General features: G+C 37.5%; 1 protein-coding gene across 1 annotated transcript in view; it reads left to right on the forward strand.

The window, feature by feature from the left end:
- Nucleotides 1-25,588, forward strand: part of SI (sucrase-isomaltase) — a 205,953-nt gene that overhangs the window by 40,966 nt on the left and 139,399 nt on the right. The window contains exons 19-34 of the mRNA XM_043522682.1: nt 222-306; nt 1,809-1,865; nt 2,595-2,719; nt 3,781-3,869; nt 7,729-7,778; nt 10,711-10,881; nt 11,867-12,016; nt 13,691-13,897; nt 14,841-14,995; nt 19,026-19,194; nt 20,803-20,899; nt 21,024-21,136; nt 21,238-21,363; nt 22,705-22,833; nt 22,960-23,067; nt 25,183-25,245. Of these exons, the coding sequence (XP_043378617.1) occupies nt 222-306; nt 1,809-1,865; nt 2,595-2,719; nt 3,781-3,869; nt 7,729-7,778; nt 10,711-10,881; nt 11,867-12,016; nt 13,691-13,897; nt 14,841-14,995; nt 19,026-19,194; nt 20,803-20,899; nt 21,024-21,136; nt 21,238-21,363; nt 22,705-22,833; nt 22,960-23,067; nt 25,183-25,245 (1,894 nt within the window). The remainder of the gene's footprint in view (nt 1-221; nt 307-1,808; nt 1,866-2,594; nt 2,720-3,780; nt 3,870-7,728; nt 7,779-10,710; nt 10,882-11,866; nt 12,017-13,690; nt 13,898-14,840; nt 14,996-19,025; nt 19,195-20,802; nt 20,900-21,023; nt 21,137-21,237; nt 21,364-22,704; nt 22,834-22,959; nt 23,068-25,182; nt 25,246-25,588) is intronic.

Raw genomic sequence — 25,588 nt, forward strand, 5'->3', positions numbered from 1 at the left:
CAGGAAATATATGAAAAATATGATTATAAACTAAATAAGGAAACATGGGAATGTATTTCTGGCATTTTCTGATTTTCTTCATATGGAGATAAAAACAAGCTATAGTGTTATAAATTTCCAGTTATCAGTGTTGCCATTCTTCTGTGCTGATTCTAGCAATATAGTGATACCTATGGCAGTAAACAAACAAAATTAATACTGCTACTTTCTTCATCATTTAGGTTCTATTCAGATGAAGCAACATGGGCTATTGATCGACAGTTCTTGTGGGGCCCTGGTCTTCTGATCACTCCTGTACTGGACCCAGTATGTTTGATTATATATTAAAATCTATCTTATTAACTCTTTGTTGAGCACTGACATTCATATTATTTAGGACTCAGTTTTGCCCCTAAACGTCACTGCATATCTCCAATATTTGTAACAGCTAATATAATGGAGGGCACCCTATTGTCTTTACATTAGACCATTTGTCTGCTTGGATTCTTCCATGCTGCAAAGAATACATCTGACTTCTGGCTGTTCTCCTTGTAGCTGATAGCAGATCTCCAAAAAGATGTTTTAACCAGAGTGAATAGGTTTACTAACATACACATGTTGACCAGATAGTTTCATCAAGTAACCAGTGAACCATGACCTAGTGGAGCGAACGTAAGTTATAGCTAAACTAATGCAGAAACACTTATGAACGTGACCATTCACAAGCAGGTAGATAAGGGGGACCAGGACATGATACAATTATTTGTCAAGCCATGTTTCTAAAATTCACAAGCAGCTTCTCTTCATCTCTTTGTAATTTCACTGGAGAACACCAAGATCATGGATTATTCCTGTTGCAGTGATGACCCTCATTAATTCAGAATTTCCCCTTTGGCCCTCAGTCTCACATAGGCAATCACATTTTTCAAGCTCTATCATAATACATTTGTTAAATGTACAAAACAAGGCATATCTGAAAAGAAATGTCTGGTACAAAGTAACACAAAAGGAGACTTTGGGGTAATTGTGAATATCAAATAAGACATCAGTTTGCAACATGATATGATATCAAAATGAGCCAGTGTGATTTTTGGGCTGCATACCCCACAGAGGTATCCTGTCATGGAGCCGTGATGTAACAGTCCCTTTATGGTTCTGATGTGACTTTGCTAGGATTATTGTATGCATTTATCGGTACCTCCATACTACTAACATTTTAACTAGTTAGTGGGATTCAGAGAAAAGGAACTAGAGGACTGATTTATGAAGAAAAGTGAAAAGCAGGAACTGTGCATAGCTTGGCTAAACAACATTTAAAAGGAGCTATGATAATAGTCTACAAACATCTGACGGTGTAGATACCCCAGAAAAATAATTTAGTTTGGTACAAGGGGATATGACTAGGAGAAGTGGGATAAGAGAAAGGAAGAATTGAGGCTAAATATCAGGAAAAATTTCTGATAGTGACAACTACTGGATTGTGGGATAATCTACAAGGAACGTGACAGAAGCCTCATTGCATGGCACATTTAAAATGAGACCAGATAGATCAGTAATAAGCCTACTTTAGGGCATAAATCTTCATTGCATATGGATGAACAAGGACATTTTTTTTTCTATTCTAACTTCTCTGATACTGTGGAAAAAAAGTCTTATATGTTGATCAGACAATTAGAGAGAAAGGTCCTTCTTCATAAACAAAAAATCAGAACAAATATCATTGAAATTCTCTTGTCAGCTTGAAAATGTCACTTTGGAAATGCTGCTTTAGTTACTATTTGATTTATTTGTCTTCAAATATGAAAGATGTTTCTTTATTCTCATTTCAGGGTGTGGAAACAGTGACAGCATATATTCCTGATGCAGTATGGTATGACTATGAAACAGTAAGTAAATGCATATAATAATGCTGGGCTGAGTCCATGTCTGTGTATTGTTCTCAACATTGTCCTCTATGGATTGGGTTGTGATTGTTAGATGTGGTAGAGGAGATAAACATGAAGGAAGCAGAAAGTTGAGAGAGAGAGAGAAGGGAGGAATGGAGGAGAAGATGGAAGAGAGATAATTAAGGGAAGGAGGTGGAATAGACAGAGAGAAAGGAGAACAGAGAGCTCGTAACAAATATTAAGCAAGGTTTATGTTTCTTCTACATTCTGTACAGTGCTCTGAACACCACCATCAGTAAATAAAAAGTAAAATATAATAATAATAATTGCAGTCTCTTCTGGGCATTCAAACACGGGCATGTTACCCTTATTTCTAAAGAAATTAAGTTAACCACTTCTGTGGCAATTCTTTTGCCTGTTGGCTGGAGGAAGAAGGTAAGGTTCTACCCTATGCCTGACACAAGACAGTGTCTACTTTCAGCCTTCCAGGATGAATTGGCCTTCTTTTGTGTGTTGATCGTGCTGGAATCAAAAAGTAAACTTTTTTTGTTTGGTGTTGTAATCTAAGGTGATTTTCTGTGGTAGTAGGCAGACAGTGTCTGGATAGACATTTGTGTATTATAACTGGAGGAATCGGGAGAACTGGAATGGAAGCTCAGGATGTGAGAAACCATTCTCTGTAGTGAGTAATGTAAAATACCCATTTTCTCTTCCATTCCCATAAATTAGGGTAGAAGAGAAGTATGGAGAAAACAACAAGCACAGATGTATCTCCCAGCAGACAAACTAGGACTTCATCTGAGAGGAGGCTACATATTTCCTATTCAGCAGCCAGCTAATACAACATTGTACAGGTACGTTTTATGGCTGAGCCCTGTGATCACACTGCTCTGTAATGTGATTTCAGGAGTGGGCTCAGAATTGTCAGATTTCAAACCATTGGGTGTATCATATGGGAACGTCTGAAGTCCATTGCATCCTACGCTCTTTACTGAAGCTAAAGTCCCACTGTAGCCAGGGGTACAGGATCAGTACTTCAGTGGTATTTGGATCAGGTCCTGAAGCTCTACAGTCAAACATATGGCCCAGTTTGCTTGTCAGTTTGCACACACAGAGTTAAATTGTAACTTTGTCACAAGTCATGAGTAAGTATCAACACATAGTTGAGCTGCCCGAGGAACAGACTAGAAACCAGACTAAGACAGAGACTCTCAATCTGGTCTCTAGGTCCCCCTTTGCTCCAGAGAAGTGGGGGTAAGTAGTCTTCACCAATTTGTCCCACTCCCTGCTAGCCCATATGTGTGATTAGCAGCACTGTGGAGAATACTGTCGTCCATCTCTACTACTGATGAAAGGGAAGATCCCTTGTTGCCCTGTCTGAATATGAAGGATGAGTTGCTCAGACTGATTATTGCCTGTGGGACAAAGTGTGGATGTTATACCTTTCTCAGTGTATATGTGGAATAACTGATTGATACCCACGTAATTAAGAGGAAAAAATGGCCTGTGCTATTGAGTTTAGTATTTAAACTTTGAGATTGGTAATAGCTGAAAGCATTGACATACTTTCATGATTAATGAAATAATATGATTACTGGTTAATCACATGTTAATTTTGTGTAATGATTTTTAGTCCTGCCACACATTTTCATCCATTTCTGTGAAAATGAAAGGCAATTTATCCAGGTGAAAAGTAGTTTAGAGAAAATCTGTTCTGTTGTGAAATTATTAAAATCTCTCAGCCAAAAAATGGTGAAAGGAAATCTGTAAAATTTTGTAAACACAAAACCTCAGTTTTTAACATGAATCTTTTGGAAATGAAAATTGGTAGCATCAATATTTTTTCAAGATGTATGAGTATAAACAATGTCTAGATATCTTTTATACTCTTCAGAGAAAGTCTTTCATTTTACAGCCGCAAGAATCCGATGGGACTCATAATTGCATTAGATGACAAGGGACAAGCAGCTGGAGATTTATTCTGGGATGATGGAGAAACTAGAGGTAGGCACATTAGATACCCGTAACATTTGAAGTATTAGTATATTTGAAAATAATTATCTTAATCTTTTCATTGGTTTCATGGATCAAGTATTTTATATTAAGCAAATTAGTGGTATAACCTGGAAATTATAAATGTTACAACCAGGGGGCCCAGTCCTGCAAATTCTTACTCATCTGAATAGTTCAGTGGGACATTAGTGAGGGTTTGGATATGCAACCTCAAGTGGAGGAAATGTAATGTTCTATTCACAATGAAGGTGCTGAAAGGCTTGTTAGAATTGTTGTTTGTTTGTTAATATTAAAAAAGGTTTATATTAACCTTTAAAAAATCCAAAGTTGTATACCACATTGCTGAGATATTTTTAATACACTAAGAGGTGAATTCTACTCTCAAATTAGCTGTTGTAAATCCAGATTAACTCCAGTGGATGCAAAGCTAGCTCGGATACGTCTACACATGCTGCAGTCACGCATCTGAATTACTGTGAACATACCCTTGGATATGGGGCTAAATACAGAAAGTGATAAAGTTGAGTACTAAAAGTGAGGCATCTAAATCCATCTTTGATTGAAAATGGCCTCATTTTCAGATGTACTGAGCACCCAGTGAAGCTGAGATTTTGCCCTATATACTGAACTTTATGCTTTTGCTGTCATAAACAAACAAATATGTCATCACTGATAATGTTAATAAGCCTTAATGCCTTCTAGGGTCGTTGCTGTATTGTTGTTGTAGCACTTGTAGCCACTAATCAGAGCTGAGGGTCCAGCTGCTCTGGATACTGTAAACACACTCAACAAAAAGTAGGAGGATCTAAGTGCACCTAAGTAGCAGGATTTTGTTTAATAAATTGAATCAAAATAATAATTTATATATGTTTTCATTTCTATCAAATGGCCAACTCAGCCAAATAAAATATCTGAGTTTTATCCCTTTAAAATACCATAATGCGTCATGATAATGTTGAGATTAAAGCTAATTTGGAAAATAAAAGGAGTTTGGAATTTGAATTATAAAATAACTGGCTGTGATTTCCAGAGGCGCCTAAGGAGTTATGCACCCAAATTCCATTGAAATTTAATAGGATCTGGGCACGTAAATCCTTTCTTTGACAATCCCAGCCTTTGTCCTTTTTATTATACTTTTGTTAGACAAACCAGCAAGCAGTTTAAACATTTATTCCAAAATGACTTCCTGAAGACCTTTTATTGCACGCTCAGGCTTTTATTAAAAAAAGATTTAAGGATGTGATAGTTTTTATTGTTTGTTTGTAACCTGTTGTAGCACCTTATATATGTATAAAAAAGCTAAGGCTGTGGTTTATGGCATATGCCCATTAAAACTAATGTATTTCAAGAATACCTGGTTTTCAGGAAGTTCTGACCTTACATTTTTAATCCAACAGCCTTGTGCTATCCATAGAGAGAAGGGAATAGCAAAAGCATTTGAGCATGATTTAGCCATGCTGGATAAATTTAAGAAGGAATTTTACGAGAAGTGTCTCAACAATAAGGACTTATGCGTAATGGAGATGGTCAAAGCACCACCGTGGTGGTCAAGAATAGATTACACTATGTCATTCCACTTATGTTTCATCTCTAGTCCTGCAAACACTTGTGCATTTGAGTGTTTTTATACACAATTCTCACTGAGTGAAATGGAACTTCTCTTGTACATAAATGTTTTCAGGGCTAAGATCTAAAGGTGGTGGGAAGGTTATATAGGATTACTCGTGTTAACTATTCTGATTTCTGTCTATGATTCTGTCAGGTACTGACTGTCTAGTACTGAAATTCATTCTAACCTCTATGTTCAGATAGTGTATATCTTTTTATGTGTAAAACTGTTGAATATATCATCCTTGACCTCTATAAATGTGCTCAAGTTTGAGAACTCAGAGAAAATTTAAATGTAGTCTCCCTAATAAACCATCTTCAGAAAGATTCTGGGATTCTGCTACTGTTCCCCTGCCACCAACTCACCTGTTCACACATCAGTTTTTAATTGAGAGGGAGATGGGAGCGGTCCCCAAATGGTCCACACTAACCCTAAACTTCTCACTGAGTGGCAGACCTAATTGTGAGGAAAGACCAGAAGGTGCTGCCCATCTGATTCTCCCATTGTGGGACACTTGGCTGGCTACATCATCCTAACTTCTCTCTCAGCCCCAATTCAACAGTACTTCCATCGTCCTAGGAAGTCTGCCTTCCTTCATATACTTGAGCTGTGAAGGGCTTGTATTCTCTTCTGGGTTTCGCTGCTGTCCCTTTCAAGTATAAAGTGCCCAGTCTACAATTCCCTACTATCACATTGTACTCTGTAAATATTAGCTGTAAATTGAGTCTCTGTGTCCTGATATTGAAGAACTGGGGTAGTAAGGGGAAGTTATTTCACTATCTCAAGTAGGAGGGCACCACGCTAGCTGGATGCCAAAAAGTGGGGTTGCTTGTGCTCAGAAGGATTATTGTATGATGATTTTGCTTTATATTGTTGAAAGTGTTTTTTAAAGATCTATGCAATAATAGATACGTATCCTACTTATAGAATCCAGCTCTTATTGTTTTGACTCTACCAATCCTGAGTCATGCAAAACCTTTCAAACTGTCCATGCTCTTTTCAGTCTCATGGAACTCTGGGCTGCCTTAAAGAAAAAGCATTGTGATTTGGCTGATAATTGCTGCAATAAATATCGGATGCCCCTGGGCAGTTGCTGATATTTCTACAGAGGAAACATGTTCATTTTCAAGATCTAAAATAACTCAGATTTTATTGTACTAATATTGAGAAACAAAATTATATGAACTGTTATGATTTTTTGATCATTTTCTAAAACAAGTCTTCCTAAAAGCTTATGAGTAGCAATCTTCCTTAGAAATTGTTCACAATTTACTAGCAACCACAACCTTCTTCATGTCTGTCTTTTTTTTTTTTAAATCCAACACTGAAGTGTTTAGTAGTCAACTCTTACATTTGCTGCCAGTGAGGTATTTTATTCCCTGTTTCATAACTACATTATGTAGAGTATAAGTATAATAGATAAACTCTTTGGATTATTGTTCAAAATATTTCAAGGAGTTAGCTTTGAAATATGTATATAAGGTTAAAAGAAAGTGTATACAATCCTTCTGGCAAGTAGCATTTTACTTACAATGCAGATGAATATGAAGTTTAGGCTCTCTTTATGCCAATTGCATGGCAAAGAACAATGCTCAAATAATGTTATTACTTTTGCAAAGTCAAACACTCAAAAGTTAGGGAATATCAGCACTGAGATGGCGAGTACACACACACACACACACACACGCTACACACTGCACCAGCTGCACATGCTGGTTTTTTCCCACAGGACCTTTGCCTTATTTATATCCCGACTTGGTGAAGCACTTAACCACTTACAATTAAGCATTGTCTTTAAGCATGCTTTGCCTTAGAGCATAAGGACTTTGTAGTCAATGTTTCCACAGGTTTGCCTTTACAACAGCTTTTTCTGTAATCATTCTTTAACATTCTGCTCTTTAAAAGGAATAGAAAAAGAGCATGCGTTTAAACCAGGTCAATATCCCCATAATGTAAGATCAGTTACATGAACATCAGGGTGTGCAAAAGAGTTTAGTAAATCTTCATTTGTCCCTCATTGGAAGCTATGCAAGACAGGAATTATGTCTTTATATCAGTTTGCACAGCACCAAGCACAGTTGTGTCCCTATCTTGATTCAGGCCTCTGGGTGTTACTATAATAATAATTTAGCAGTCTATTGGTTTCTAATTGTGACAGAATCCTATGCTCAACTTGTCAGTAATGCTGGGTAATTTCTGCACTGTGCTTAGAAAATGTTCATTTCTCTCTCAATGTTTTAGATACAGTGGAAACTAAAAACTACGTTCATTACCAGTTTTCAGTTACCAATGTAAGTAATTTTTCATAATGTTATTTTCATTGTGTTCATTTTAATCCGTAATGTTTTCAGTTAATCAGAGCATCATGTTTCATTCGTTCTTTTACTAACTTTTAGATATCATAAAAAAACCCATATTTCCTGATAGATAATAAAATTGACATACAACTATTTATCAAGTAGTAGAACTGCAAGATGATGATTGCCTTCAGCTCTCAACATACCAATGGGAGTTTTGCCTGAGTAAGGGAGGAGATGCAGTTCTATTAAAAATGTAGTCGTGGGTTCTATAAAATGTATTTTAATTTATTTCTGCATAATTTGCGGGGGGGGGGGTTAGACTCTAGATGGATATTCTGTCAGTAGAAATAAATGTAACTATCCCACATGTATTTGCTAACAAATAATACTTTTATTAGGACAGCAAGTCTATGATTTCTTACACATTAAAAAGAGTCATAAAGTCTGCACGTAAGGCTGAATGTGTCCATTCTGTGGGGATGAAGAACTAGGGTAGGGAAGGAATGTTGCATCTACTGCATCATTCACTCCTTTCTTTGACCCCACAGAAGCCCCTTCATGCGTTCTCCATTGGACTTGGGTCTTTTAAGGGAGTGGTGGGGCCAGGATCAGAACTACTGTATACAGCATTGTCCCCCTCAATCCATGGGGATTCCAAACCTAGATAATTCTGATTGGGTAAGAATTAATTCAGGTGGTGTTCCTTTCTCTACTGTGCTGAAATTCACCCAGGGGAACAGCTGGTGGAGAGGAAATTCACAGGAAGCACAGGAGTGGAACCGTGAATACCTTCATAGATCTGATTATCATTTTTCTTTTCCTTATTCTTAATCTAAAGTATTTTCCCTACATCAGTGGTGTATAATGAAGCCAATGAGCTGGCATTTTAGAGGTGTCAATTTTTAATTTTTATTATAAGGAGTGAATGTCAGCAGTTTAATTAGGCTGTCAGTACATAGATAGTTGATAGTCTCTTTTGTCTTTTCTAGATTTAAACAAGAATTTTTAGCAGCTATTTAATGGTTGCATTCAGTTCACTCAAAAAGAGAGTGAATAAAGTTAAAAAAATCCTAATTGTCTCACATAATAAGTCTGTATTATTATTATACCATGACACTGACGTGTATAGAATTTAACAGTATCCTTTCCTGGTGACTGAGTGGTTCTGGGGACAGGTAATAGGATGTAGAGCCTTTTACTAGTGTGTCATCTGTTTGATACTAGCACAGCTCCGTTGTGACTGAAAGCTACTGACTGATGGGAATGTGATAGTGTAAATGTCTTAATGCTGATTAAGTGACATGAGTGGAGAAAGAGTGCACTGGGGTGATTTTTTATGGTGTGAACTAAGTGGTCGCCTTGTTTGCATTCTTAGCGGAGAGGCCAAGGACCTGATTTGTGCAGAGAATAAATTATGTAACTGGTTCCTTCAGGTCATAGCTGAGATGCACTTGTTGGATACTGTGGGGAAAATTTCTCTGTTACTTGTGATGCACCTGTTCTGGGAATCACTGCATAACCACAGGCTTATGTTCAGGGCTATCAGTCTTCCATAGCCCTGAATCCACACACAAGCATTGCTGTTTTTGCATAAGTAATCAAAAGTTTATTAGTAATTAATATCATGTATTTAATAATCATTTACTGTTTGTGCTTACAAAGACATTGTAATCAAGGGCATATTTCCTGCTCTGATTGAAAGTCAATAAAGAGAGGTTAATTCATTGCATAAAGCTGCCATGTATCAATTCAATCAATAATGGAGAACATCTGGTTTTAACAAACAAATAACTGACATTTTATTAGACAGGTAAATTGCTAAGAAAATATAGTTCCCTGTTCAAGAATGCACCAACTATCTTCATTTCCCTAGTACATTTGTGCTGCAGACCATAAACTAGGGGTGAAATCCTGGTCTCACTGAAGGTAATGAGAGTTCTGCCCTTGACTTCAATGAGACCAGGGTTTTTCCCTACATAGGCAGGGTAAATACATCTGAATCAGAAATGCTCTCCTCCTCTCCACCGTATGCTTTCCCAAAGTGAGCGTGGAGCTTGAAGTAAATGGAGCTATGTGGGAATCTGGTCCTTTAAAGTTTAATCATTTTTTTTAAATAAACAAAGAATAGAAAACCTCTGTTTTATTGATGGCTTTTCCCTCCCTTCTGAACTCAGACAGCTGGCTATACTCTGGATCTGATATGTGGGTTAGGATTGAAGCTGAGAGGGTTGGGTATTATAGCCAAAGATGGACAGATCATGGTGAGGTTGGAGATGCTGAGATTTATAGTGCATTTCAACCTTCACAAGAATGATTTTTCTGAGTGTATTTATGATTTTATGGTTGCAATGACAGCCAAAGTGCTATCCTGGTGGTTGTTCCACAGCCACCTAGATGATGATGAAGCCACTAGATCTAGTGTTTGTTTTCAATTCAGTGATTCAGTCAGTGGAAGCTGAAAGCGCTCGGCACCTGACAGAAGACACTGACATCTCTGAATTGGGTACCTGCTGTGACTGAATAGGGTTCAATCCTGTTGTATCAAAGTAAATAGGATATTAAGTCAAGAGTGCCACCTCAACACTTCAGTGACTCATGTCCCTCATTTGCTCTTTCCTTATTTCTAAGAAAATAAATTAAAAAAAAGTAAAAGATAAGCTTGAAGTACATTGTACAAATTACAAGAATGAAACATAGTGTTCATAATATAATATTTATTTATGTTAAACATATGTTGCTTTATAGACCATGGTCTTTAAGAAATATCCAGTTAAAGAAGATACTAAGGGGAAGAAAAAAAAAGTGTGTGTGTCATTTTATAAATTGCATTGTAAAGAATTGTTTCGAAAAACAAAACATGACTCTTTCCAGTAAACCGTACAGACTGTGTGTGACAATATAATCTGAATATCTTGTCTTTCAGAATAGTTTAAAAATGGATGTTTTGCACATGAACTACATCGATCCAGACAACTTAGTGTTTGAGGAAATCAAGATCTTTGGATTGCCCCTTCAACCTACAATTCTTACTGTGTCTTTAAATAGTGTGGTGCAGAATTCTCTTCATAATATCAGCTATAATCCTTCAAATAAGGTAAATAATATTTGAATTCAGAACCATCTTAAGAATTTTATAAACTTTCTTTTAAGTGCTTAATAGAATGAGGTCCTAGATGTAATCATGTATAGTAAATCTATTTTGTTGCAGAATAAAGGCACTTAAAGATACAATTGTCTTATGCTCAAGTGTATAAAAAATGCATGCCAGTTTTGCTCTCAGACACACACTTACAACTCTCAGTTGCCAGTAGAAGTTGTGTATGAACCCCAGGTGGCTGGATTTGACTTAAAGAGTAGAGTGTCATATTTGCACAAGGTAACCAGTATTTGACATTAACATCCATGCTCAAAAGGTCCCTTTAAAAACTAAAATGTGCGTGGCTCTTAAAGCTTCTCAGGCATCAGTGCCACGAGCACTCCTCATCAGGATGAGTTCTGAGTGGCGGCCACATGGCAGGTGTATGTGCTGAAGAAGTAGTCAGTTTAAAACCCCATTGAGCTGCCATTCACGACAAATCTCATGAAGGAACTTGAGGATCCTGGCACTGCTGTGTATCTGGTTTCTGCACCATCTTTTAACTATTACAGGTGATTGTGCTAAATTAAAATGATAGAAATAAGACAAATAGCCCCAAAATTGATTATAGTAATTGTGTCTAAGATTAGACACTTAAATCCATATTTAGGCACCTAATTAACAGTGGTCTTATTTTTATTCGTTATAAACTTCAGTGGAAGCTGTAAGTACTGAGCCACTTTTATTTACTTGCTTAAGTATTAACTTAGGTGCTTGTTATAGAATTCAAGTCTGAAAATTTTAGCTTTCACTCATTTTAAAAATATTAATAAACTAAGTATTCATGGGGTAGATCCTCAGCTGGAGTATGTTGTCATAGTTCTGTTAATGTCAATAGAGTTATGACAATTTACACTCAGTGAGGATCTGCCCCTATATGGGTTGAAGACAACATTGGCTTGATGTCAGTTTGAATAATTGTTCTTTGTTTAATTTTTGACAGGTTACCCATGTAACTGGGCTTAAACTTGAATTAGGAAAATCATACTTACTGGAATGGAATCAAGAGTTAAATAACAATGAAAAATTTAATTGTCACCCTAGCCCCAATGCAACACAACAGAATTGTGAAGCCTTGAACTGTATCTGGAAGGTGAGGAAAAATAATTTCTCTAACAGGGAACAAGAGTAAAAAATTAAGAAACTTTTATCTTTTTCCTTATGGTTTGCTGTGATGAAAAAGATGAATCAAGGCAATTTCAGAAGGGAATTAGTCTGACAATTTTCTCCTTTTACAAGACTTCTTTAAAACAAGGGGCCACATTGTCAGCTGGTGCGTGATATCATAGCACTGTTGACTTCAATGGAACCAGGACAGTTTGGAACAGCTGGGATTTGACCAACATATATTAAAAATAGAAGAAGATGTGGTATTCTTAAAAGACAGGGACAAATAATACTTATAATTATGCAGAATAGATAGGACTTTATAAAAGCTTCCACATACAGCTCTTCGCCTGCACTTCAGCTCAGAGTGCCTTTTGCAGGTCAATCTGCCTTCGTCAGCATACCATACTCTCAATAAAACAGGTTCTAATTAAAAATTAGCTCTACTGGAACATGAGATCTGAAGAAACCCTTGAACTTTAAGGAAGTTTTCATCCAGTTTTTAATTTAATGACTTGGATCTCTCTTTGTAAAATAGATTCAGACAGGAACAGCTGATATGAAGTTCTTCAAACTTGGGTGACTTTCTTTTCTGGATCTAAATCTGTGCTTTAAAACTTGGATACATCTCTAGCTCTGAAGTCTAATATTCTCTGCAATCCACTCCTGAGAACATAACAGCCATGATGGCTGTTGTGTTTACCTCCACTCACACTGGATACTTGTAATACAGCATCACTATGTGAAATGCTTTGGGATGATGAACATTTGAAAAGGCCTGTCTGTCTCTGTGTAAAATGAAATTTTATTCCTGTTCTGAGCTGGGACTTTTTTTAAAAAATAGAGACTCTTAATCTTATCAAATTGTGCATTGTGCAGTTGAATAAATCTCCACTGGGAATTGGGATGTGCCCAGCAAACTTATTTTCACTTGAGAACAACTAGACAGAGTTTGAAGCTAGGTACCCAGAGCTGAAAGTTTACTGCATTAAGCCACATCATGCTTACCACAGACTAATTATTTTTGGATGTTCATTTTCAGTTAGAGCAGGAACCTGGAAGTCATTTGCTGTCAGTTCTCAGAAAATAACTAACCTATAACCCTGAATGGGAATTTTAAACATTATTCTAGAGAATAATAAGAAGAATTAATTAATAATAAAAGCCTTCAGGGAGCAGCCACCCTGATATGCCTCTGAAGACCAAAAGAGGACAGCGGGGACACTTGAAGATGTTCTCTTGAAGACATTCAATAGTAAGGATAGAGATCCCAGCACCATGTGGAGGAATGGTGTGTCAATTGTATGAACAGCAGCTGCCCAAGACTGCATATCTTTGTGGAATTAGGCTGAAATTGAAAGGATGAGGTAGAACCACCCCTCTTAATTTTGAATGGATTTGGGTTTCTATCTAAATTGTTCATACAACTTTGCCTGAACAGTATAAATGCATTTTTAATAGATGCAATATGCTATGGAGTTGAAAGGATTGATCGTTTCCTCTTTGCCGAACACTCTAGTAACATTAACCTTTTCAAGGAGCTCGACATGAAATAGTTTCATGTTAAAAATAGGAGTCTTGTGGAATTCTCTTTTAATAAGGTTTAAAATTCAGGTTCCCAAATACTGTTTACTGATCTACAATATATTTGAATTTTCAGCCTGTCTCCACTGGTAATGATCCATCCTGTTACTATCCTTCTGACTATGGTTATTCTGTCAGTCAAATTACATACACCTCTTCAGGTTTATCAGTGAACCTCAACAGAAATGGTAATTATGCTAACCGTGCTAAGGATTCTACTACTCCTATCAATATACTTCGCTTGGATGTGAAATATCATGAGAACAATATGCTGCAATTTAAGGTAAATTCATTCTGAAATTGTTGTGAACTGAGATTTTCCATTGGTTAAGTTTTTTTTCTTATATAAATTATCTTTTTTTAAAATCAGTTGTCTGCTTTTTGTACATTGGTTGACTACCCTGACTTTTCCACCTGATGAGGTAGGTTTCTTCATTTAGCTAAATAGCTGTTATTTGGGTTTAAGCCAAATCCTCTCCTCACAAGAGCTTATGTCCTAGTTCTTATAACTTAATCATATGTAATAGTGTATAAGCACCCAAACAACCAATCAGAATTTGGAGAATCTTGAGGAACTTTATCATTAGGATATAAGTATTATGGATTAACAGTAAGTATTACTGTAGTTATGATAACTTTTGTGCTTGCATATATTGAATTCACCTACTAAAACAAACTATAGAATAAAGGGAACATAGACTTGGTATGTAAGCATAGCAAAAAACATAAAGCATTAACAAAAAACTTATAAAGGTGGCTTAAAAGTATGAAAAAGTGAAAATCCTCTTTACTATGTATAAAAATAAATTCAGGGCCACATTAACCAACAGTAATCTCTTGAACAAAACAAAAGATTCTTCAGCCTTCATTGCTTCTTATATACCAGTCCATATATCTATTATTTTAATTATAATGATATAACTAAGAAAACTGATAGTGAAAGAGAATGCCTTACCCAACACACTCACACTACAACTCTTTATCTGTTTTAGCTAAATGTTTGTTCAAGTCTTTTAACTATATTGGTTGCATTTGAAAAAGTTTGTGAGAAATCTTCCTCTGTTTAAAGTTCTACCAGTCTGAGAGGTGTACCCTGTAATTAATATGGAGAATAGTGATTGAACTTGTAATATTTCTAAAAAGCGATTGAACTTTTAAGTGCCATAGATGTATGGATCTTTTGAATATTTTATATGCACTCAAGTGAACTGATTTCTGCTTCATAGATTTATGATTACAACAATAAAAGATATGAGGTTCCAGTACCACTAAATATCCCTAGCAGTCCCACAAGTACATATGAGAATAGACTCTATGAAGTAGCGATTCAGAACAATCCATTCGGCATCCAGATTCGACGCAAAAGCACAGGGACAGTTATGTAAGTGAATCCTTTTCTTTCTTTTTTTTTTGCTCTAGGTAACATTTTTTATTTTAGGTTGAGTCAAATCATGTTAGCTTCCACTGTATTGTGCTAGGTGTATTACCTCTTGTTTTCTCCCCTTAGTGGTAGCAGTCAGATAATGACAGCCCCTCCTTTTGGGATATGCCTAACCATTGACCACTTGCCTCAGTTAATAGCCTAATAGACTGATTGTTAATGGACTGAACTTCTTAGGGCTAATAGCATCGAGGAACATCTCTTTTCCTCACCAAATGGCCAAGAAGTTTCCCTTATCACCTCACATAATTGGCTATTGTAAGTTTTAGATCTCGTGGTAGAGTGACTCTAATGACAGTATTTTATTTCCCTCTGCAATCCCCTGTTTCAATTGAATAGAATAATTAACAGTTTTCTTTTGTCTTTGGCATGGGTAATTATTGGTTATGACAAAAGACGTTCAGCAAATCTTATTGCTTGCCTGGTGCTGTGATTTACTTTTCCCCTTAGCATCAAGGTTGTGATTGTAAGATATTTTTACTTGCAACTTTCATCTCTTGGTATGAGTTATGATTGATTGATTTTTGTTTGTTCTGTTTCTTTTTGTAAATGGACACCCTTTTGCTTACTTTTTGTATGTGCTAGGGGTTTTGTTTGTTTGGGTTTTAAGCAATATGGTTCTTCAGTAGGTGTCCCCCCACATCCCCTTTCCTCCAAGATTGAAACTTTCAGAACAAAGGGCAAGTGGCCCTGACAGCAGTGGTCAAAATTGCCTCTTCCAATCAGTGCACTTTCTGCCTTTCTGTCTGTTTGTCTGCATGTTAATACCAGTCAATAGGGTATTTTAACTTCTCCCAGGGAATTTGGTGTGGTTTCTTAGCACCTGCAGCAGTTGGGAAATGGGAAGATATCTGTCCAGAAAAAAGGCATCTACCTAAACATAGGCCAGAACTGATAGGGATTGGACAGTGGAAAGACCAGACCCCATCTTTCCAAATGGGAAGGGGATGGTGACTGATGCAGGTAGCCCTGATCAGTAGGTGTGGTTGTTTTGTGGGCCTTGTTACTTGCAAGGTCTTCAGACAGAACATAGAATTTGCCTGAATTTCCCAGATGTGAAAGAAAGTTGAAGTAGCCTTTTGAGACCATCTAAGCATTCCCACTTTTTACAACAGCAGGACTTCCTGCCCTAGGGTTAGAAGTTATTACTTCTCCTATACATGTTGACCTGATGCTATTCCAATATTTAGCCAGTCAGTGTAATCATTTGAGTGTGTGCTCTTTCATCATATGTGCTAGGTGGAAATACCAAAAATGTTGGCTTATATCTGAGTAAATCTTCTGGTGAAAATTTTGTATGTTTGTTATATGTTGCTTTTTATGTTTAAAACACAACTTAAGATGCTAATTAATTAAGATGAACTATTATCAGAAGGAGAAAAAAACTTTTGTAGTGATAATCAAGATGGCCCATTTAGACAGTTGACAAGAAGGTGTGAGGATACTTAACGTGGGGAAATAGATTCGATATGTATAATGACCCAGCCACTCCCAGTCTCTATTCAAACCGAAGTTAATGGTATCTAGTTTTTTTTCTCCTGCTGATAATAGCGCATCTTAATTAATTAGCCTCTTACTCCACCTTTTCATGTTCTCTGTATGTGTGTATATATATATCTTCTTACTATATGTTCCATTCTGTGCATCCAATGAAGTGGGTTTTAGCCCACGAAAGCTTATGCTCAAATAAATTTGTTAGTCTCTAAGGTGCCACAAGTACTCCTGTTCTTTTTGCGGATACAGACTAACACGGCTGCTACCCTGAAACATTAAATCTTTTGAATTACGGATGCTGATACAGCTGTTCAAAGCTGATACACACTCAGATGGAGAGACCTTACACCTGAGACTGAGACAGACCTAGAAGTGTAAGCACTGAGAAGAGAGGAGAGGAGATGTTTTCTATGCAATGTTGCTTCTAGAGCTGTTTTCTGGAAGATGCGCATAAATGCGATAACTAAGGACTTAGTCTAATGCTGTATAAGTGTAATGGGGTACACTGGAACTTTATGGCAGGGGAGGGTAACCCTCTTGGTCCACTACCCCGTTCAACAGTTTATTCCCCCCAGGGTCGTACCTGGGGGACATGGGTTTACCTTTAGTGGGCAAAGGGAGGAAAATGTCTCAGGAAGGTGCCAGGGATTGTGGAAAGCAACCACAAACAGCTGCCTCTGTTCATGGTCTGAAGCTGGCATTCCAAAATGAAGAAGTGGGTTTCTGATCCCCTCCTTAACACTGAAGAATGTCTTGGGGTTTGCTGTTTGCGACTGTCGTTCAGACTCTGGCAGGGTTCTGGGAAGAGGGTACAGTACATATCAGACAGAGACTCTCCTCCTTGTTCCTAGCTGTTGCATTATATTAAAGACAGAGGAAAATACATAAATATACGATTTTCATGTAAAAAATTTCCATTGTTGCTACAAGGGTGAAATATGTTTAAAAAGGGGAACAAAGAGGACCCTGGGAATTATAGCCAAGTCAGCCTAACTTCAATGCTAGAAACAAACTGGGACAAATTATTAAACAATCAGTTTGTAAGCACCTAGAGGATAATAGGTTTATAAGGAATAACCAGCAAGGATTTTTCAAGAACAGATCATGCTAAACCACGCTAATTTCCTTCTTTTACTGGAAAAATGGCCTAGTGGATATAGGGGAATCAGTAGACATGGCATATCTTGACTTTTAGTAGGGTTTTGACAGTCCCACATGAAATTCTCATGAGCAAACTAGGGAAATGCAGTCTAGATGAAATTATTATCAAGTGGGGTGCACAACCAGTTGAAAGACCGTATTCAAAGAGTAGTTATCAATGGTTTGCTGTCAAACTGGGAGGCCATATCCAGTGGGGTCCCACAGGGGTCAGTCCTGGATCTGGTAGTAGTCAATATTTCTATTAATGACTTGTATAATGGAGTGGAGCATGTACTCATAAAATTTGCAGATGACAACAAGCTGGGAGGGGTTGCAAGCACTTTGGAGGACAGGACTAAAATTCAAAACAACCTTGACAAAATGAAGAACTGGTCTGAAATCAACAAGACAAAATTCAATAAAGATAGGTGCAAAGTATTTCATTTAGGAAAGATAAAATCAAATGCCCAACTCTTAAATGGGGATAACTGGCTAGGCAGTAGTACTGCAGAAAAAATCTGGGGTTATGGTGGGCCACAAATTGAATGTGATTCAACAATGTGATGCAGTTGTGAAAATGGCTTATGTATTTTGTAATACAATTTGTTCTTTTAAGGTACTTAAAATTGAATTGTAGTGAATGCTTGGCCAACCAGAAAAAACCCCATTCATACCATTCCCTAACCATTCGCTCTCCTGGAACTGCATAATTATTCAGAAGATCTATTATCAGATCATAATCAGATTAACAACAAAGAATGAATTGAATTACACTTCATTTGCAATGAATGAGATTCAAAAGTAGATTTTCAGCACCGGGCAAAAGTCTGATATAAACAATAATGACATCTCCTTGTTGACTAAATCACATGTGGCACCAGGGGTTGGACTGTAGAGGGGGCAGATGGGGAAGGTGATCATATTGTTTCAAGCAGCTCCAGCAAAATAAGCTCTGCCAAACATGTTGACAAAATGAGAGGATACTTACAATAAATTGTTGAAACACCTCACTGAAATCGATGGCCTCTCAGAGCTGTTGTTTCAGGCTTTTTGCAAACTTTCGTACACATCTCTGCATCAGTTACATTTGGTTCACATTTTTAATGTGTTCTTTGCAACTGTAACAGTAAGAGACATCCTTTTTTTTTTTGTAAAAGAAAGGTGTGTTACTGGAGGACAGGATGGAAACATCAGTGCAGTGCTAGTGCAGTATATGGGCATGTACTAGCTGTTTCTGAGCCCTGCATAGCACTGAAAACCTCTATTCCGCAATATTCTCTCTTTATTCTTTCCACCCTTTACTGATGATAATGGGATAATTCTCATTCTCTTTCAGTTGGGATTCTCAGGTACCTGGCTTCAACTTTAGCGACATGTTCATTCAGATTTCTACCCGTCTTCCATCAGAGTATGTCTATGGATTTGGTGAAACTGAACACACTACGTTTCGGCGTGATATGAACTGGAACACCTGGGGAATGTTCGCCAAAGATCAGCCCCCTGGTGTAAGTAGAAACAGATTTTGTTTTTTCTCTAAGTAGCTATGCTTTCTTTGCTTTATATGCCTCTGGGTCTATATAGCTTGCTATTCACTTAAACTGAATCAAGGCAGACACTTTTTGAGAATTTAATGTACAATCCGCTGAATTCTGTCTGGGGTGGCGGGCTCATTTTGGCTATGGCTTGTAGGACAGATCCACAGATGTGAATGAGCTTCGCGTGGTACAGAAACTGAGGAGGGGGCAAAGGTGGCATTACACTACATTTGCGTTCCCCCGGCTTGGCGGGGAAAGATAAAAGGTGTGACTAAATATGCAGGCAGGCCCAGCATTGAGATCCCATACAGCCCTGTCAGTCCTGATTTGCAGACTTCATATCTCAGTCATAGGCCTTTGAGTTGAGAGACCAGTATTAGTGCTCATCCAAGGTCATTGAAGTCAATGTAGAAGTCCCGTTGGACACTAGATCAGGCCCAGGAAGTACTGTAGTTTATGATGTGGAAAAATGTGTTTCAGGGTATAGCTTATGGCCGTCTCTAATCCTGTCTTTTTAGTTATGATCAAAGACCCTGATTGGAACTCAAGTCTTGAGGCAGACCTGAACAGTGGCAAATGCATCATATGCAATAGTACATATGGTGATGTGAGGTTTGCAACCCCTATAAAGTGAACAATGAAAGTGGTGGCATATTTCTCTCAGAGCTGTCCACACAATGGATATTTTGGTTCCCTTGCAGTTCTGAAAAAATCAGAAAAAAATTGTTTCAGGTAGAACTTAAAATTTTTTTAAAATTTCAGCGAGTCTAAAATTGTGGGTTTTTTTTTTTTTTTTTTTTTTAACTTTGGGTCAAACTAAATGTTTCGTTGAGCTGAAACAAAACTTCAGTTTGCTGAAGCTTTTCTTTTACATTTTTTAAAAATAAAGTGAAAGAAAGTTACGAAACAAAAGTGTTGTAGACTGAAAAATCAAAAGGTTTTGTTTCAAAATTTTGAAACACATATTTCAATTTTTTAAAATTAAAACTATTCAGTGAAACTGACATGAATCTGTGAAACTTTTTGGTTTGCTGAATCTGCATTTCCCTCCCCCCCCATCAGCCAAAAATTTTAATCTAGCTTCAATTGCTCTGTACCATTTCTTTCCTATATATGCTGCTTCTCCACAACTCCAGTCACCACAATTATAGTCCCCTGATAATTACAGTTTCAGCTCTAATGCCTTTCAAATAAGAGAGTCACCAATGTGGATACTGATTACAGAACAAAACTGCTTGAAAATAGGAATGCTTTGTACTGGGAAAGGTGTTTCATGTTATCAGTAGTTATTCAGGGATCTACAGTAGTCCAATTTTTTTTTTTTTTTTTACTCAATTGCTCTCAAACATTGAGTACAAAAGTGTCAAACTGTTGAAAATAATCTTTCTGTAGGAAACTTAAATATTTACCTCAGTCTGTTTTAGAAGTGTGTGTAGGCAGAGGAAGAGATTCTCTGATAATTTTCTTGACCTTATTTGTCCAATCATTTATTATGATCACTATAAATAAATGGAAAATATATGAATATTTTGGGTATTTCTATAGTAGAAAATTCAATTATTTTTATTTATTTTGCAGTACAAACTGAACTCTTATGGTGTCCATCCTTTTTACATGGGCTTAGAAAATGATGGAAATGCTCATGGAGTCCTCTTGCTTAACAGCAATGCAATGGGTAAAAAAAAAAAAAAAATCACAATTTTTTTTATTCCTGAAGTTTTTTCATATATTGTGTCCTTTTCCTTAAAGAGTGGATTATCTAAACATTCTCTTTCTGCTTTCACTTTCTGGGTTTTCAGATGTCACATTCCAGCCAACTCCTGCTCTGACATATCGCACTATCGGAGGAATTCTGGACTTTTACATGGTGTTGGGCCCAACCCCAGAGCTTGTTGTTCAGGAATACACTGCAGTAGGATTGATATGATGTCACAATTAATTACATTTTTTGGTCTTGATATCTTTTATCATCAGATTTCAATACTATATTTACCCCTATTTTGTTGTTGTTAGCTGATTGGACGACCGGTCATGCCACCATACTGGGCTTTGGGATTCCAGCTGTGCCGTTATGGATACAAAAATGACATAGAAATCTCTGACCTGTACGAAGCAATGAAGGCAGCTCGGATACCTTATGTATGTTATTCCAATTAAATTAGAGTTCAAACAGTAGCATACAGTTTTTCAGACTGTCCCCTGATAAAAAGGAGAATAAAAACAGCCACTGTAGAATAGAAACTAGTGTATGCACTAAACTGTAATTAAACTTCTTTGTTTACTCTGAGTGAAATAACAATAGTGCTCTTTTTTCTTTTTATTAGCTAGACCTTATTAGTTGGAACTATTTTGTACTATTGTATTTCATATTTTAAAATCTTATTAGCTTATATAAGGCATGGTTGCAATTAGGAAGCTGACATAATTCAAATGTCTGTATATTCCTGAAATATGGATACACATTGCACCCGCTTTGGGATCAGTCCTACGTTCCCTGTGCTTTTAAAAGTCTTATTGAGTTAGTGGGAGTAATGGAGGTGCAAGGAATACAGGACTGGGTTCATGGTGCAGACAACTGGGGCACTGGCTAGATTTAGCCTTTTGAAGGCAGGATCGTCTTGGGCTGGGGAGTGGTGCAGCTGGAGTCCCTGTTAGGAATTTTTGTTATCTCCCTTGGGCTCCACAGATTGAGACTTTGATGCCATTGTGGAAATTATTCTGTACCTCCCACACAGACATGGCTTATAACATTTTTAAAAAATGCTGTGAGACAAACAGCTTTGGTACATAACTTTTACCCCAACACCCTTACATTTTCTCATATAATTATCATTTGCATTACAGTACCACCTGCAGGCCCCAGTCAGAAATGGGGCCTCTTGTTGTGCCTAGGCACAATGGTATAGTGTTATAGAAACCAGTAGGAAGGATCAGGAGACGGAGGAGGGAAAATGCAAAATATATTCTGTGTTACATTTTTCTATCCTGAAGTATCATTGAAGGACCGAGGCTGGGCACCCACACAAAGGAATCTTCAAAAGGACCCACCATAATGATCCATCAAGCTGAAGGTGTTTCTTCACTTTATGATGCAGATCAATGCATGACATGGAAGCCTCTCAATATGTGACCCACTGATGTGCATGTCCATTTTCCTCACTATTTCATGGCAATGACATCTACCTACCCACCCACCCACAATAAAAATGGGAAATTATTCTTCTCTAGTGTATAGCAAATTTTTCTAATATATAGGAAACTTCAGAATGAGTTTAGCTGATAAAAGGTCTAATTTCATAGTGATCTTGATTTTTGGAGTGTGTAAGTATGTTCATGTGACATCCTTTGTTTTAAGATCCTGCAGCTTCCAATTTTACTTACAGAAAAGCAGCAGCTCTCTTAATTTGACTGCATTGTTATTAAATACATACTTAGCAAAAATGATGATCACTTTACATCCATTCTTTTTGTGCACTGCAGGACGTACAATACGCGGATATCGATTACATGGATCGGCAATTGGACTTTACCCTCAGCCCAAACTTCACTGGACTACCAGCTCTCGTTGACAGAATGAAAAAGGAAGGAATGAGATTCATCATTATCCTGGTCAGTGTTGAGATCCCCTTTTTTCCCTTGCCATAGATCACCAAGCTACATACTTCACCTAATACTCTTGATGTGTATTAAATTGTTCTCCATACAAATGTAAAATTGTATTCTCTTTAATTTTAGGATCCAGCCATTTCAGGCAACGAAACCAATTATCTAGCCTACACAAGAGGTGTCCAGGAAGATGTTTTTATTAAATGGCCCAATAGCAGTGAAATTGTATGGGGAAAGGTACTGTTTTTAGATTACTTGATAAAACCAGAGATGTTATTTCCAAATATGAATCATATTAGCACGGTTAAGAGGTGATTTGATCATGGTTTACAAGTACCTATTGGGGAAGAGATTTCTGATAGTAGGCAGCTCTTTAATCGTCTAGAAAAAAGCATAAAACGATGCAGTAATTGGAAGCTGAAGCTGGACAAATTCAGACTAGAAGTGAGATGCACGTTTTCAACAGTGAGAGTAATTAACCAATGGAACAACTTACCATGGGACATGGTTGATTCTCACTTGAAGTCCTGAATTTAAGTCCGGATATCTTTGTAAAATAGATGCTATAGCAGACACAGAAGTTATGGTCTTGATGCAGAAATAATTGGGTGAGATTCTTCAGCCTGTGTTATGCACAAAGTCAGACTAGATGATCATAATGGTCCATTTTGGCCTTAAAACTCTATGAATCTGACCTTGGAAGTAACAAAGCAAAGAGAACAGTAAGCTATTCCATAAGTAGGTGAGAGATCTTATTTTCATTGGTTGCCAGAGTTTTCTTTTAATAAAAGTATTTCTTTTAAAACTAAATGCCGGTAGCAAATTAAATAGGAATTCTCCTACAATAGCCATTTGTATGTCTTGTGCATGTTCACCCCACAGCATAGCTGCAAATGTAAAGTCCTCTTGGGAAAAGATCTACAAATATTAGCTAAGTTCACTGACTGGATTCTGCTGGTGGAAGCCAGCTGCAGGCTTCCAGCAGCAGTATGCCCATGTGTAGCAGAATTGCACTGGAACCTCCGAAGCAGTTGGAGGGCCCATGTAACCAGAAAGTGGATAGGACCATCCAGTGGGAGATTGGGGCCAGGACACCTGAGATGCATTGATTCAATCAGTAGCGTTGGGGCTGCTATTTAAAGTTGCCCTCCTGTTAAGGAGGTCAGTAGCACTATTACTTGCCCTCTTACAGGGTTAATCATCATCTGGTTCAGCTGCACACAAGAAGCGTGCAAATGTCACACCCATGTATCTGTGACCCAAACTGTTCCCTCCAGCTCTGTGGATAGAGAGCACAGCAGCAGATCTTTCTGGAGGGAAACATGCAAGATATAGGTAATCATGGGGGTCAGTATAGCTGGCTGCTGAAGGGGTAGGCCAAGCATAGGAGGAAATGGCTGGGTGATGGACAGCATTCTGTGGATATGTCCCACTCTAAAGCCACAGCAATTTCTTTCCTATTTATAGCTGACTGCCACAATATCAGCGTAGGCACTTTTCACCTCCACACTTGTGGGATTATCCTACTGACAGTAATTTTCCAGTGCCATTGGCTTATTGAGAAGCCCTTGATCCTGTCAGGGAACTGGAGAGGCAGAGTAGGAAAGCTGGGAAGCAGTATGGAACTATATTGTTTCACAACGATGGCCATGACCTCTGGTGATTTCCCTGGGATCTGCATGGATCTGGTGGGATCTGTGGGCCTGGGTGTGTTTTGGGGCTGAGTCTTTAGTTCTGAAGGGGAGCAAAGTACTTTCCTACATTCTCTGTGAGATTTCCTCTGTAGGAGACATCATGGCACTCAGTATGCCTTGGATGCTGTTTTTTTATGTATTACCACAATTAAGCCTATGCCATGCTCCATGCAGTGCCATTTATGTATTATAGAGCCTAAGGGCTCGTCTCTAATAAACAAAACAGAAATAGCTCCATGTTCTAAGGAAGTCCAAATCTTCAGTGGTGGAAACAGAGCACAGAACACAATTCCTGTTAATTATATACCGTACTATGTTTGAGCTTGGTTCAAATGAGGTTCATGTTTTTCTGATGACAAATGGTGCATCATTTGCAGCAGAACAATGAAAAAGTGAATCTGGTTATCCATCAGCTTTAGGGATGGTTTGCATGGAAAGGGTCATGTGTGATGGGACATGGTCTCCATGAAAGCAATTAGAGATGAAGGGAGGATCAGGAAATCTTGTAGAGCATGATCAGGGTATTTCTTTTGAGCAACAGCTGCTTTGTTTTTTAGAATTCCATCATAGTGCCTAAAACATAGTGTGTGTCATAAATTTTGTTTCAGCCTGTGTAATTTAGAAGGATTGTTTTTTAAAATATCCTTCCTCTCATTAGGTTTGGCCAGATTTTCCCAACGTAGTTGTTAATGAATCACTAGACTGGGATACTCAAGTGCAGGTAAGTGTATTGCATTCCTATAATGATGTATTTTGATTGCTTAATTACATCTATTGGCAAAAAGAGAGGGGTATCAAGTTATTCAAGGAAAGTAGCAAAGCAGTTATCAAATGTAATCTATTTTAACAGATGAGGTAGAGACATAGAAAATGGATAGCCAAATCTACTATAGCCTCTAAGAAAAAAACATAAGACCATCTGGAGCCTTTTACAAGCTCCCGAACATTTTAAAGTTAGCAATGCTTCTTGTTCTAATGAGAATCTTTGTCATGCATTGTAAAAGGGATTCGTGTTGTGTTACTTTATTTCTTGTTTCTTTATACTTCATTGGAAAAAATAAGTG

The sequence above is a fragment of the Chelonia mydas genome, chromosome 9, assembly GCF_015237465.2.
Source record: "Chelonia mydas isolate rCheMyd1 chromosome 9, rCheMyd1.pri.v2, whole genome shotgun sequence".
In the NCBI taxonomy this organism is placed as follows: domain Eukaryota; kingdom Metazoa; phylum Chordata; order Testudines; family Cheloniidae; genus Chelonia; species Chelonia mydas.